At 42.6% G+C, this 16,593-nt stretch overlaps 1 protein-coding gene across 9 annotated transcripts in view; it reads right to left on the reverse strand.

Moving 5' to 3' along the window:
- The window catches only part of LOC137344605 (suppressor of tumorigenicity 7 protein homolog), a 140,183-nt gene that overhangs the window by 119,533 nt on the left and 4,057 nt on the right, over positions 1-16,593 (reverse strand). Inside the window, exon 1 of one of the 9 annotated variants that reach the window (XM_068007697.1) lies at positions 639-1,042. The exons of 4 other annotated variants lie outside the window; for them this stretch is intronic. In XM_068007697.1, coding sequence (XP_067863798.1) covers positions 639-698 — 60 coding nt within the window. In that variant the 5' untranslated portion in view covers positions 699-1,042. Of the gene's footprint in view, positions 1-150; positions 303-638; positions 1,043-16,593 lie in introns of those variants that run through there. 4 more of the 9 variants (XM_068007694.1, XM_068007699.1, XM_068007700.1 and 1 more) reach the window with 4 other exon arrangements.

A 16,593-nucleotide genomic window follows, 5' to 3' on the forward strand; every position in this document is an offset into this window, starting at 1 on the left:
AGGGAACAACAGGCAATGTCCAATCAGCCAACCTTGTGTCTAGTAAGTTAACCCCATTAAGGGTTTTCCCCAAATTACACAAAACTGATTTTCCCTTCTAGTCTCTCCATTCCGCTTCCTAACATTTTGAAGGTGTGTATCACAACTCACCCTGAATGGCCCTCAGTCCTTTTACAGAAATCCCTCTTTTCCCCACTGACAGTAAACACAGCTGCTTTTCCCCTGCGCTATTTTCCAGTCATTCCTGCCAGCTTTTTTGAAGAAGGAGGTGTGTCCGAGGAAACAAAGATCGGCTACTGTATAACCAGGGAACTCATCAACCTGGTTGGAAATGCATCAAACCTTAATGGCTAGCCACAAAATGGAAGCGTTTAAGTCAGGGGTGGGCACGGTTCTAATCCAAGAGACTGCACACAAGCCTCGGCGCACTGCAAGAGATAAGCACATGGCTTGCAAATTTTCCCGGCTCCACCATACGGAGCTCTCAGTGAAACCATTTTGAACAGACATCAGTCTGCATAAATTAACAACGCGTAACAAAAATAAAATGCAGCCCTTCCACTCGATGGGATGGATTTTATAAAATAATATAAGGAATATATAGGAAACGCTCCGTTTGCGGCGAGGCCAATACCTACAGGAAGAGTCGGCGTTGAACATATCTGGCGCAGGGACGAGTTGCAAGAACCAAACACCATCAAGTCGGAAAATCCAGGCAAAGAAAGACTTTCTATATTTTTTTTTAAAAGACGCTTTCTTTCTGAGTCACAGAAGCCTCCAGATCTCTCGCACAGGCACAGACTGGGGCTGTCTCTCTTCTGAATGGCGATGAAAATGAAACTCAGCGAGACTGGATAGAGATGGGGAGGGAGTGGGGAAATTGTATCTTCTCCCTCCCACTTTTCGGAAGAGACCGAGCCCCAAACACACAGTGCGTTTAGAGAGTCCGTCTGGACTGATGCTGGAGAAAGGGGAGTGCCTGGCAGAGGAGACACGTACAGAAGCAGAACAGAGAGGCAATATCTGGAACTGATAGGAAACACAAACAGTGTGGGTTAGTCCATGACGCAAAACGCACAAGTAGGAGGAAGGGAGGCTGGAGCCACATGTACTGACTGCTTGCGGTCGATCACTCGTCCATCATGGCATCGCATTAGAATAAAAGGACTCTCGGTGCAATGTGTAGCGCGGTGCTCAGGCGCAAACAGCTCCACAATCTGCTCTCAGCTGGTCAGTGTCAATAGTTAGTATGCCATAAACATTCTTCAGAATCTGATATCTTAGATCTTAATCATAGAATCTTACAGCGCAGGAGGCCATTCGGCCCATCGTGCCTGTGCCGACTCTTTAACAAAAAGCTATCCAATTAGTCCCACTTCCCCTGCCCTTTCCCCATAGCCTTGCAATGTTTTTCCTTTTCATGTATATATCCAATTTCCTTTTGGAAGTTGCTATTGAATTTGCTTCCACCACCCTTTTAGGCAGTGCGTTCCAGATCATAACAACTCGCTGCGTTAAAAAATTCTCATCTTCTCTCTGGTTCTTTTGCCAATTATCTTAAATCTGTGTCCTCTGGTTACTGACCCTCCTGCCAGTGGAAACAGTTTCTCCTTATTTACTCTACCAAAACCACTCATAATTTTGAACACCTCAATTAAATCTCCCCTTAATCTTCTCTGCTCTAAGTCTTCCAGCTTCTCTAGTCTTGCCACATAATTGAAGTCCCTCATCCCTGATATCATTCTGGTAAACCTTCTCTGCATCCTCTCCAAGGCCTTTGTTTGGAGCTGTCAACTTTGGTTTGGGCACTATAAATGGCACAGAGGCCAGAGAGGGTAAATTATCAGTCAGGGTTCCCAAGCCGAACGGTATAAAGTGACCCCTCTGGAAAGTGCCTGTATAAATTTTGGCTGATGGCAGGTTGTGGTTAAGGTGTGATGCCCCCACAGAGGAATAGCCAGGCAATACGCCCTGTCTGGGCTCATGCATGAAGAATGACCACTTAGGCAGGCAATATCTGCAGAACCATAAACCAACTTGGCTCAGCAACTTCAGGAAAAGGGGAAAAATTGAAGAGGGAAATAAATCAATCTCACTTTTTTGTTTGAATGATATATATGCTGTAGCGATGATGGACCAAGTTACATTTTTGAAAAAAATGTTTTTGCAACTGGCAGATATTTGCCAGCTAGGAGCACTCCATTTGGTTAATGCGTGATGGGACACACTGATAAATTATCAGTATCTATGTCACAATCACTAATCTATCAATAGATGATCTGCAGCTGATTACCGAGAACTAGCACAGTCAGTACATTTTAGTCAGACCACAGATTACGATACAGTTTAAACACTCCAATGTACAGAATCTTCGCAGTTCATGTCATCATTGCCTCCTCTACAATTGTGTGTTTTTTAAAGCAACAAAATAAATTAGATTTAGAATTAATGACTGTTGGTTTCACCAGCAATGCGCATCACAGAACCACAAAGACTTTACAGCACAGAAGGAGACCATTCAGACCATAGAGTCTGTGCCAGCTCTTTGCTAGAACAAGCCAAGACTAATCACACTGCCCTCTCTCTCCCCCCATAGTCCTGTACTTTCCTCTGCTTCAAATATTTGTCCAATTTTCCTTTAAAAATGCAATGGTCTCTGACTTAACCACTCCTTGTGGCGAAGTATTTCATGCTTCAGCCACCCACTGCAAATAGAAATTTCTCCTCACCTCTCTCTTAGTGCCGATTTGAAATTGATGACCCTTGTCACTGATTCCTCAACTGGTGGAAATAGTCTTTCCCTATTAACTTCATCAAAGCCCTTCAAAGGTGTAAAAAACAAGACACACAGAAAGAACCAGAATTCAAAAATGAAGTGCAGAGTATAACATGGGTTTTATGATATTGTGAATAGCTGAGCCCAGGATTAATCTAAGGTGCAGTTTACACAGGTAGCGCATCAACATGTCCCCGCAACGTTAGCATTACTCGTGGCCACATTCTGGGAATACTGAAGCTAACACAGTGCCAGGACAACCCCAGGACTGGGACAGCTATCTATACGCTGTGCTGTTTTCTCATTTATCTATATTATCGCTTATTTCTGCTTTTCCATTATACTGTTTCTTTTCCTTCAATTTCTTGTTCCTCTTTTTTCACTTCCCTTATTACAGTACATTTTCTTTATGTACCCTTTAGTACACTGTCCTCTCTCTCTCTCACGACTTACTGGTGTAATATTTTTCTTTTTATTTCTTTCTCTTATTTAAGAGCTAATGAAGGGAGTGCTTGTGAAGAGAAACAAACAGAAAAAGTCAGAGCTGTGATTGGGGACTAGTGTGGAGAGGAAAAATGGGTTAAGTCAAGAGGCTACACTTGGGCCAACCAGACAAGGCAATTGGTAGCCACAAATACAATAAACTAGTCGGATTGACTGAGCCAGCAAGAGAGGGACTAACAGATTGGTTCTCAGACTAAAACAAGATAGATAAGTTGGCATCCATTTATTTCTAAAATAAAACTTTTGTGCATATTTTTGTGGAGGTAAGAAAGTGTGCCCATGAGGGAAGGAAAATGTCACCGGATAATCTGATTACTAGGAATATCTGTTGACTGTCGTGGATGGGGAGTGAATACAACAGCTCTGATGACTGTGGGATGTGTTGACATCAGGAACTTCTGCAGTCACAAAGCATTGGAAGCTATACTTGGGGGCAATGGTGCCCCTTCAGCTCTACCTCTGAATCAGACAGTTGTGAGTTCCCACTCCAGGACGTGAGCACATAATCTAGGCTGACACTTCAGTGCAGTACTGAGAGAGTGCTACATTGTCGGAGGTGCTGTCTTTTGGATGAAGCTTTAAACCGAGGCCCATTCGGGTGGATATATAAGAGATTCAACGGCACTATTTGAAGAGCAGGGAAGTTCTCCCAGTGTTCAGACCACCAAAACAGATTAACTGGTCATTAATCTCGTTGCTGTTTGTGGACCTTGCTGTGTGTAAATTGGCTGGTGCGTTTGCCTACATAACAACAGTGACTACACTTCAAGAGTAATTATAGTTGGCTGTGAAGCACTTTCAAATGTTCTGAGGGCATGAAAGTCACCATGTAAATGTAACTTAATTCTTTCTTTCTGATCAGCTTTCTAGTTTTGAAATAAATTATGTGCCCAGAATTTAAAAATGGACAAGCTTTCTCTAATAATCTTCTATTCTTTCACTATCTACTTAAGCCCTACAAGCCTACATTGTTTACCAGTGAAAGGTCGACAAAGCCACTTAATCAAGACTGAGTAAGGTGCAATATTTATTCAACAATCATGCTTTTATTTTCCCCAAGTCCGTGCTGTGTGTATTATATGTTATTCATTACCAACTCTTAAGTAGTTTGGTTGCATGATGCCAGTTAATGTCTGTTTACTCTGCATCTTTTGGCCAGGAAAGCTGAAATGTGAATGAAGTTGGTCATGTTGAATAGGATGTGACTTATACTGGAAAGAATCTTTTTCCAATTTTCTTTTCTTTTCGCCTGAGGACACCGACTCAGGTCTGGTTTCATGAATACCATTTCACCAGTCGACGTTCCTTCACAGCTGATGAGGCAAATATATGAAAATAAGTCGGCTATTTGGCCTATCGAACCCGCTCCGCCAACTTGTTAGCCATGGCAACTCTATCTTTTTAATCCCAATTCCTTGCCCTTTCTCCATATCCTTTCCCGAGTAAGTACTTACCTCCTTTTAAACACTTCAATCGTCACTGCATCTACGGTCTTCTGGGGCAGTGTGTTCCCCATTCTCATTACTCTTTTATGTAAAGAAGTTTTTCCTTGATTCCTTTTTAACCGGCTTAGCCAAAATTAAAGATTCTGCCCCTTTGTCTTGGATTCCCCAATAGAGTCAAGTGTCATTCCCTATCCACCCCATCAATTCCCTTTGTTATTTCAAACACCTCAATCACGCCTTAACTTCCTCCATCTGCAATGAATATAACCCTCGTTCATCGCTATTCTCACCATAGCTAAGTCCCTTCATCCCAGGTATTATCCGCTGAATCGTTGCTGGACTCCCTCCATGGTCACTAAGTCCTTCCAAAGGTGAGACACCAGAAACTGAACACAGTATATCAAATCGGGTCCAATAACACTACAAAGCTTATAAATAATATCAAACCAGTCAAAGCCACTTCTCATTTCTGATGGGAAGTGTGACTGTAAACACAGTATTTCTATTTCCCCCTTTCCTCATTCCTCTCATGGGAAGCGAATTTTTGTTGTTGTTCTCAGCTCTCCTGCTGGGGTATAGTTCCACTTGCCCAAGTCGGCATTCTTCATGTGTGAGCCTGGACAGTGAGGCAGGCCTGCTATTTCCCCCCCATTCGTTTTAATGGACGAGAGAATCACACCCTGGCCAGCACAGAATTCCGGCTAAATATCTATATCAATATAAATAAGTGTGAGGTGGTGCATTTTGGTCGGAGGAATAAGGAGGCCACATACTCCTTTGAAACTAAGAGTCTAAATGGGGTAAAGGAGCAAAGGGATCTAGGGGTACAGATTCACAAATCATTAAAAGTAGCAACATAGGTTAATAAGGCCATAAAAATGCAAACAAAGCACTGGTGTTCATTTCTGGAGGAATAGAATTGAAAAGCAGAGAAGTTATCTTAAACTTATATAGAACCTTGATTAGACCACACTGTGCACAGTTTGGTCTCCATATTACAAAAGGGATATAGAGGCATTGGAGAAGATGCAAAAAAGATTTACAAGGAATGATACCAGAACTAAAAGAAGGCTGAGGGGTGAACCTAATAGAGTTCTTTAAAATTATGAAAGGGTTTGATAGGGTAGACGTAGAAAAAATGTTTCCACTTGTGGGGAAAACCAGAACTAGGGGTCAGTCACTAATAAATCCAATAAGGAATTCAGAAGAATCTTCTTTACCCAAAGAGTGGTAAGAATATGGAACTACCACATGGAGTGGTTGAGGCAAACAGCACAGATGCATTTAAGCGGAAGTTAGATAAGTACATCAGGAAGAAAGGAATAGAAGGTTATGCTGATAGGGTTAGATGAAGTAGAGTGGGAGGAGGCTCCTGTGTAACATTAACACCAGCATAGGCCAGTTAATAAGACTAAGGAGCAGGAGTAGGCCATACAGCCCCTCGAGCCTGCTCCCCCATTCAATAAGATCATGGCTGATCTTCAACTTCAACTCCACTTTCCCGCCCGACCCCCCATATTCCTTGATTCCCTTAGAATCCAAAAATCTATTGATCTCAATCTTGAATATATTCAAAGACTGAGCATCCACAGCCCTCTGGGGTAAAGAATTCCAAAGATTCACAACCATCTGAGTGAAGAAATTCCTCCTCATCTCAGTCATAAAGGCCGTCCCCTTATCCTGAGACTATGCCCCCTTGTTCTAGATTCTCCAGCCAAGGGAAACAGCCTCTCAGCATCTACCCTGTCAAGCCCTCTCACAATCTTATATGTTTCAATGAGATCTACTCAATCTCTCCGCACAGGACAAACCTCTCATCCCAGGAATCAATCCAGTGAACCTTTGTTGCACTGCCTCCAAGGCACGTATATCCTTCCTTAGGTAAGGCGACCAAAATTGTACACAGTATTCCAGGTGTGGTCTCACCAAAGCCCTGTACAATTGTAGTAAGACTTCATTACTCTTATATTCCAACCCTCTTGCAATAAAGGCCAATATACCATTTGCCTTCCTAATTGCTTGCTGTACCCACATGTTAACCTTCTGTGTTTCAAGTACAAGGACACCCAAATCCCTCTGAACACCAACATTTAAAAAAAATATTGTTTTTCTATTCTTCCTACCAAAGTGAATAACCTCACATTTCCCCATCTGTCACCTTCCAGCCCACTCACTTAACCTGTCTATATCTCTTTGCAGACTCTGTGTCCTCCTCACAGCTTACTTTCCCACCTAGCTTTGTATCGTCAGCAAACTTGGATACATTACAGTCGGTCCCTTCATCGAAGTCATTAATACAGATGGTAAATAGCTGAGGCCCAAGCACTGATCCTTTTCAGCACCCCACCAGTTACAGCCTGCCAACCCGTTTATCCCTACTCTCTGTTTGCTGTCCGTTAACCAATCCTCTATCCATGCTAATATATTACCCCAAACCCCATGAGCCCTTATCTTGTGTAACAACCTTTTGTATGGCACCTTATCAAATGTCTTTTGAAACTTCAAATAAAGTACATCCACTGGTTCCCCTTTATCTACCCTGCTAGTTACATCCTGAAAAAACTCCAGTAGATTTGTCAAACATGATTTCCCTTTCAAAAAACCAAGTTGACTCTGCCTAATCATATTATGATTTCCTAAGTGCCCTGTTACCACATCCTTAATAATAGATTCCAGCATTTTCCCGACGACTGATGTCAGGCTAACTGGCCTATAGTTCCCTGTTTTCTCTCTCCCTCCTTTCTTGAATAGCGATGTTACATTTGCTATCTTCCAATCCACTGGGACCATTCTAGAATCTAGGAAATTTTGGAAGATCACAACCAATGCATCCACCATCTCTGCAGCCACCTCTTTTAGAACCCTAGGATGTAGACCATCTGATCCAAGGGATATGGCGGCTTTTAGTCCCATTAATTTCTCCAGTACTTCTTCTTTACTAATATTAACTACTTTAAGTTCTTCACTCTCTTTAGACCCTTGGTGCCCCACTATTTCGGGTAGTGGGGCCGAATGGTCTGTTTCCGTGCTGTAAATTGTATGTAATTCCACCCAAGAGCGTGGCATGAGGTCGGGATTGGGCTCAGCTGTGATACCCCTCACTGTCGGGAGCAAAGTTACTAGTGCTGTGCCATTGTCTGATCACTTTTTTGTGAACCCTATAGCGACTTGATGCAGTAACTCTGCTCAGCATTGTCATTATTAAATTCTCTAAATCTCTACCAAACTGCCTAGAGCAGAGCTCAAAATGAAATATGCATGCAGAGAATCGCTGTTAAAATGCCAGGATATCTCAGCTGGCAATGCATAAAAATAACAGTAAACATCTAACTTTGGAAATATTTTATCCTCCACATTCCATTATGCATAGCCTCATTGGGCAATTTTTCTCCAGAAATTCATACGGCCTGTAATCAGGCCAACTACTTGGCAGACTCTGTCCACAATCTTTGCCTTAGAATAACTTTGGAGCACCTCAATATATTTTTGTGGGTTTGAAAAACTCTTCAATTTTAGAACCATAAAAGTTTATAGCACAGAAGGAGGCTTTGCGGCCCATCGTGTTTGTGCTAGCTTTTTACCAAAACTAATCCCAGTGACCTGCTCTCTCCCCTTAGCCCTGGACCCTCCTCTGCTTCAAATATTTATTATTTTTTTCTAATTTATCCACTATTTTTCGGTGATGATTGCATGTCTGTGGAGTTCCATTTATCTCCTCACATCTCCACTGCTTCATGAATTATTTCCAAGTTATCCAGGAGATAGCAAGATATTAAATCTCAAATGTAGGTCGTGCCAGTCCAGTGACTCAGTGAATAATTGTGAGAAAGATAAATGCGAGCAGCTTAGGGAAGTGGATTTAAACAATGAATACAACAACAACTTGTATTTATATAGTGCCTTTAACGTGGTAAAAGGTCCAAAGGCGTTTCACAGGAGCGTTATCAAACAAAATTTGACACCGAGCCACATATTAGGACAGGTGACCAAAAACTTGGTCAAAGAGGTAGGTTTCATTAAGCGTCTTAAAGGAGGGTGGAGAGGCGGAGAGCTTTAGGAAGGGAATTTCAGAGCTTAGAATGTAGACAGCTGAAGGCACGGCCGCCAACGGTAGAGCAATTAAAATCGGGGATGCGCAAGAGGCCAGAATTGGAGGAGCACAGAGATCTCGGACGGTTGTAGGGCTAGAGGAGGTTACAGATTTAGAGAGGGGCGAGGCTATGGATGGATTTGAAAACAAGAATGAGAATTTTAAAATCGAGGCGTTGCTGGACCGGGAACCAATGTAGGTCAGCGAGCACAGGGGCAATGGGTGAACGGGACTTAGTGCAAACTAGGATGCAGGCAGCAGAGTTTTGGATGAGCTCAAGGTTGTGGAGGGTGGAAGTTGAGAGGCCAGCCCCGAGACCATTGGAATAGTCAAGTCTAGAGGTAACAAAAGCATGGATGAGGGTTTCAGCAGCAGATGAGCTGAGGCGGGGCAGAGATGGGCGATGTTACGTAGGTGGAAGTAGGCAGTCTTGGTAATGGGAGAGGATGTGGGTTTATGATAATGAACCCAATATTCCAGATGTGATCTCACCAAGGCCAGATCCAACTTCAAAATCAGCTCCTCTGACTTTTAAGTCACACTCCCAGCTGTACATTCCAACATTTGTGTTTTTCACTACCTGCAAACATTGAACCGATGGCTTTAATGACCCATCCAACAAAGACCCCGCCGATCTGATACCTGCTATTACTTCAAGCACGTTACCATTTAATACATATTCTACGTTATCAGTTTTTCTACCTAAACTCATGACTTCACACTTACCTGTGTCGAACTCCATCTGCCACCTCTCTACCCAATTAAATAGCCTGCCCAGATCCCTATAGATTAGCACACATTGTTTAGCAGCATTGACCGTGTACTCAATTCGGTGCCACCTGCAAACTTAAGACAACTTGGACAAAATCCCACCTTCCAAGTCATTTATTAAAAAAATGATAAACAACATCAGCCTCAACACCAAATCCTATGGAGCTTCACTGGCAACTGGTTTCCACTCCGATAGCTCCACACACCACCCTTTGCTATCTACCTTCCACCCGCACATCAATCCAATGTAATACTTTGCCATCTGTCGCAAAGGACAGCGCCAACATCCAGCGAATTGGTAAAATACAAATTGTCCCTTCTGAACCCATGCTGGCTCTCTCTAATTAGCCCTGTCCTTCTAAATGATCTGTTATGCAATCCCTCATCAGTCTCAAACACAATCGAGGCAAGACTCACAGGTCTGCAACATGAGTGTTCATCCCTTGTGGAATCCCTCATCAGAACGTGTTATGATGAAGAAACATTAACCTCTCTTTTGTGTACTTCCAGCATTTTCTTTTTTTTATTTCAAATTTGTACCATCAATTTTGCCTTCGATAAAATGTTATTGTTATAATCTATTGTACAGTAACTGTAAGGACAGGACCTATCCTACATCCTCCAGAGTATGTTGTGATGTACAGGACTGAGAAATAGGACAGATGTTGAATGATGGTAAACCAACATCTGGAAATCGACCTATAATTCCAGGTATTCATGCAGGTATGAAATGCAGTGACAACACAATGCTATTGAAGACCAACAGACTCATCATTGGAATGCAACACTCAACTGTGACGTGTCCAGTGATGGCTGGAACAGCTGGTAGAAGGACACCAATCCTCAAGAAAGCTTGGCCTTAACAATCATTTGTCAATGACTTCAGTGATGTAGAAAATTTATATGCACCCAGCGACAGGATACTGTTTTGCACACAGAAAAGCCAATTCTTGCTTTTAGAATCAATGTGTCCCAAAACCATGCATGAAAATAACAGATGAAGATAGCCATTCCAAACTTAACCCTTGATAACTGAGGAAATAAATGGCTGTACTGTGATGGTCTCTACAAGGCCAAGAAAAGCACAACAGAGCTTCTAGCACTTAAACCAGATTTTGTATATCAATGTAGAAGGTCCACAAGGAATACCAGAAGTGAAGCCTAAAACGCTGTGTCTTTTGCCTGTGAAACTTGCTCTCAAGCGCTGTCGTCACCTAGCACTTTTACCACTTGCGCACAAACTTCATTTGCTGGAGCTCACATTAAGGTGCAAGGAAATTCTGTATTTTGGTCCAGGTCAATTTCTCCAGTCTTCCTGTACTCACAACAACCACCCAGGTCCGTTCATGGGGCACATGTACATATTACAGTTGCTTCCAGCTCTACTCTGTTCTTGTATCACCTGAATACTACTGCATGGAATTGTTGGGGGAATTAAATATTGAACAGCAATTTAGGCACACTACAAAGATGAAACATACAATACTGTACTACATAAGAGAAATGTATGACTCATTTCATTTTATGAATATTTTATAAGTTGTAGGTGGTGTAAAATGATCAGATCCCTAAGGTCCAATATATTCAACGAAATAGCCATACAAAAATAGGCAGAGAGATCCAAGAAGGCAACTCTTACCCTTCCTCCACACCACCTACCCAAAATGCCCTAACATTATGTCACATCTGTAGTCACAGACATAGCTACATATGACAAGTAAGATAATCTACTAAACTCACATCATTCCTGACCATGTACAACCTTTCAGCATCAGCTCAACACTGCTGCCTCAACCAACATTCAACAGCCTCTGATCTCGGCCACTCCTACCTATGGTTCTCAACACATAAGGGATCCCTGAGGAAACCTGTTAAAACCAATGCAGAGTGCACATGTAAACTCAAACCCACATCATGTAAAACCCTTCACTCAATTGCATCCTTCACAAGCGAAGGCCATTCGGCCCTTCTTACTTCATCCAACTAGGAAAAAGCTTACAGACTCTACTTGCCCCCCCAACCCCAATTACATTATTCGGCTGGATCTTGAATCACTAAGGGTTTTGCTTCCATTACTCTATCTGAAACTGTCTTCCAAGTGTTCATCAGTCTTTATTCAAAGAAGTTCTTTCTGGTATTTATCCTAAATTGGCCTTTCACCCGCTTTAGCCTATGCCCACTTGTTCGACTGTCATGCCTTGCCTTGATGTAGTGCTTCAGAATCAGCTTGCAACATTCTCCCATTATCTTGTTATGGATACAAAATAGAGTCTCCGCATGACAAGTTTCTGATCACCGTCTGACCACCACAAGGAAAGAAAACCAATTAAAGACCAAGTCACTCCTATTCACTTCCTAGCGATGAACTCAACAGCACTGCTGATATAGGAGTGTTAGCTGCCCATGGAGCAATACATAGCACAAGGGATATCATAAGATGAGTGGTGATATTAGAGATAGAGGCATCAGGGTGCACCGGATTAAGCACATGGGGTCAAGGGCCTCTGCCTACATTCCCTACACAACAGGTTCCTATTTTTTAATGGTTACTCATTAAAAAAAATCTGAATCACTTTACATAAAACACATGGAGGAAACACAGGATAGTCAGCATCTGCAGACAGCGCGATCAAGGTGCACAAACCTCAAACCCCCCCCTCCCCCAACACCACCACATAAACCTAAACCGTGTAAATATAAGAGCAGCAGAAGTACAAAAAGCACAAATAGACGATGAGTGGATAACTGTGTGAAGACTGTTACTAAGGAGACACTGATCTAAAGAAACCAGCAGGGCGCATTTGCAGAGTCCAAAATGTTTCTTTTAATCCTTTCAAGCATTTTTAACCAACCTGCTGAGGTTTTCTACAGGTCGACTTACAAAATGCATTTTGAAGCAATCCCTCTACAAACCACTCAAAAACATGAATTATTTCTCTAAAGGGCCCAGATATAACGAGCTCCAAATAATCCCGTACTTCATTTTCTCAGGTGCATCTGCTGAGTCAATAAGAAACTGAGTAAAGTATGAAAAATGGATCAGAAGAAGCATTACAAGGCTGAGGACGAATAAGAAAGATGATCTAAGCTGGGCACCGGCTGGGACAGGGTGGAAATACTCAGCCAGGGTTCTTGTTCCTGATCACTACGCAACAACTACGTGGATGCTCAGTCGTTGAGTATATTCAAGACTGAGATCGATAGATTTTTGGACACCATGGGAATCAAGGGACATGGGGATTGGTGGGAAAGTGGAGTTGAGGTAGAAGATCAGCCATGATCTTAATGAATTGCAGAGCAGGCTCGAGGGGCCGTGTGGCCTACGCCTGCTCCTATTCCTCATGTTTTTATGTTCTTATGGAAAAAGGCACGCACGTGGACGTCGAGTGGGGAACACTATCAGGCTTGGCTGTGATGACCCCCATGGCCAAACAACCTACTAACACTCACTATCCAGTGAGGGCTGCCAGTACCTGTGCAACCATATCCCAGCAAAGGCAGCACCTTCGAGAAAGCTAGGGATGAAATCTGGAGGAATATAGAGTCACTCCACAGAGGAAATCTTTTAAAGCCAGATCAAAATAGACAAGAAGGGACACAGGCATCAGAGATGGTAGCCAGGAGTTCATGTATTAAGCACGAGGCACTGGAACATCAGGGAAGGTAATAGCCATGAAGATACTGTGAAAACAGGGTAGCTGTGTTAAGTGTTTATAATTGTTAATAGTTTAAATTCACTATAATGCTAAACTGCATTTATGCTGTATTGTTAATTATAGGGACTGTCCAGGGGTAAGAGTTGTATTTATGATGCTTAAACTATTTTGAAGTTGAAGAATGTAAAAGAACAGCGATATGAAGCAGCTGGAAAGAGTAAAGCATAAGTGTTACTAAAGATCAAACTCAATGATGGGTACGTATGGCACAGTGAAATGCAAGCTCAACTGCTTCTGTGGAGCTTGTTCTCTTCAAAGTTTCACGTACAGGTATTTGTTATTAAAAAAGATAACGCTGAAGGATCAGTTCGTAAAGGCACTACCCAGTGCAATACCAAGTCATACAGACCAAGAATACCCTGGTCTGCGATGAGTTAACTGATCTCAGCCGGGTGGGTTGTACACATGCTGGAACTGGCATCAGTGCCCCCGAGCTGGGATGGGGAAGAAATCCTGCCCTGATCACTATCCAGTGATCTCCAGAAAAGTGCAAGTCTGGATGTTGGGTGAGAAAAGGATCGGGCGCAGGTGTTATGCCTCCCACCATGATCAAACAGCCTTCCGACACTGACTAGACTCAAATGTAAAGAATGGCCAGTTGGATGAAGCACTGGAAAGTGACAGCCAACTTCTGATCACTATTCCGCGACCTTCTGGAAACACGGCAGTGGGGACATCAGGTGACCACAGGGTCGGGTGTGATGCCCTCTGTAGTTCAACAGCCTGCTCTCACTCACTAAGGTCACGTGTGAAGAATACGCACTTGAGTCAGATAGCAGTGTGTGACTAATGCCTATATAAACTTAGCCCAGCATAAGACAAGCTATGGGGAGAGGAGAGAAGAGGAGGAGAAAAAGAGAAAGAAAACAGAGGGGAAAACAAAAAGGAAAAAGTCTGTTCTAAAATAGAAGCATTTACTGGAAACACGACCAAAACATACAAGAAAGCACCTGGAAGATACAGAACATCACAGAGGAGCAGAAATAACAACCACAAAGTTATTGCCTTCTTATCCACCTTATCTACCCGTCCTACTACCGTCAGGAATCTGTGGACATGCTCTCAGAGGTCCCTTTGTTCTTCTATACTTCTCAGTATCCTACCATTTAGTGTGTATTCCCTTGCCTTGTTTGCCCTTTCCAGTCACAAAAACACCCGTCGACCATTACCCTTTGCTTCCTGCCACTGAGCCAATTTTGGATCCAACTTGCCATTTTCCTTGGATCCCATGGGCTTTTACTTTTCTGACTAGTCTGCCATGTGGGACCTTGTCAAAAGCCTTGCTAAAATCCACATAGACTACACCAAACACGCTACCCTCATTGAATTTTTTGAGGTGGTAACAAAGAGGGTCAATCAAGTTAGTCAGACATGACCTTCCCTTAACAAATCCATGCTGACTGTCCTTGATTAATCCATGCCTTTCCAAATGACGATTAATACTTTCCCTCAGAATTGTTTCCAATAATTTGCCCACCACAGAGTTTAGGCTGACTGGACTGTAATTACTCAGTCTATCCCTTTCTCCCTTTATAAACATTGGTACATCGTTAGCAGTCCTAAAATCTTCCAGCACCACACCTGTAGCCAGAACAGACACAGGTCCGGTGATCCCTACAGAAACATGCATGTGTCTGCATGTTGGGTGAGGACATGTTTAGAGTTGAATGCTGCCACAATCTAAAATAGAAGCATTTACTGGAAACACGACCAAAACATACAAGAAAGCACCTGGAAGCCTTCTGACACTCACTGCGTAAGCTCAGACTTGAAGTATGGTCTTTTGGGTTAGGTACCTGAGGGTAACTGGCACCTGGGGAACTGTAGCCCCACCATGAGTCAGCACTTTCAGGAGAGATGAGCAGGGGGGGAAAGATAACATGAATGTAGCAAAACCTGATACAAGACAAAGTACAAGATTCTCTGATTTATTTCGAACTATAATAGAGAAATGCTAACGCTATAAACTGCTCTTATCAACAATATGAACAATTGCAGACAGCAAGACGAGATTCAATACTTTAATATAATTTCAGGGATCAGGTTACTGTTAACAACTGTTCAATGACATCAGTGGTCCCTTTGATTAAGTTACAGCCTGACTACACTCCCAGGTTTCCATTACTCTCCATTCAATTGATTAATGCTTTATATTCAATTAAATGGTAAGATTATTCCAGTTCAAGGTATCTCTGTTTCAAACTGGCCAGATCTAAATAAAAATAACAGAAAAGGAACCTTTGTTAGCCTCTAAGTCACTCCATAAATTTTTATTGACAATTGTGTGCACTGGTATTACAATAAAAATGAAAATTTTAATCACAGAAAGTTCTCCAGGTGGATGCTCTCTCAGTGAGAGACATGATGCATGGAGACAGGGTAAACAGCAGGAAGTCTGGAAGTGCCTGGCTATGCACTGTAGCCCGAGCCAGTTATCAGGACCTTTAACATTCACTCCCAGCTGGACTCAGGAAGTATATACTGGCCTTGGAGGGGGTGCAGTACAGAGTCACCGGGGCTAAAAGGATTAAATTATGAGGACAGGTTGCATAGACTAGGCTTGTATTCCCTTGAGTATAGAAGATTAAGGGGTGATGTAATTGAGGTGTTTAAGATGATTGAAGGATTTTATAGGGTAGATACAGAGAAACCATTTCCCCTGGAGTCCAGAACAAGGGAGCCTAACCTTAAGATTAGAGCTAGGCCATTCAGGGGTGCTGTCAGGAAGCACTTCTTCACACAAAGGGAAGCGGAAATCTGGAACTCTCTCCCCCAAAAAGCTGTCGAGGCTGGGGGTCAATTGAAAATGTCAAGACTGAGATTGATAGATTTTTGTTTGGAATGGGTATTAAGGGATATGGAACCAAGGCAGATAGAAACAGTTACAATACAGATCAGCCATGATCTAATTGAATGGCGGAACAGGTTCAAGGAGCTGAAAGGCCAACTCCTGTTCCTATGACTCTGCTGTGTATTAAGGCTTTAAAGCCACTGAAATCTCTGACTGGCAAATGTGAGAAGACTCAACAATAGGCCATCCAAGACTGACAGTTCATTATAAATAGAAGCAACATTGCAGGTCCCAGTGTGATAGTTATGTGAACCCATCACGAACTTCTATTTCGCTTCTCCTGACCCTGTACCTTTCTGCAGGCACCTATTCAGATTCACAGCTTGCACTGAGTTCTATCTGTATCATTTGCATGGCATATATGTGTAACATGAAAATGTTAATTTGGAATTTCTGATGAACACGAACTGGTTCCACAAAGAGAGATGACTATTAGGATA

The sequence above is a fragment of the Heptranchias perlo genome, chromosome 27, assembly GCF_035084215.1.
Source record: "Heptranchias perlo isolate sHepPer1 chromosome 27, sHepPer1.hap1, whole genome shotgun sequence".
NCBI lineage: Eukaryota > Metazoa > Chordata > Chondrichthyes > Hexanchiformes > Hexanchidae > Heptranchias > Heptranchias perlo.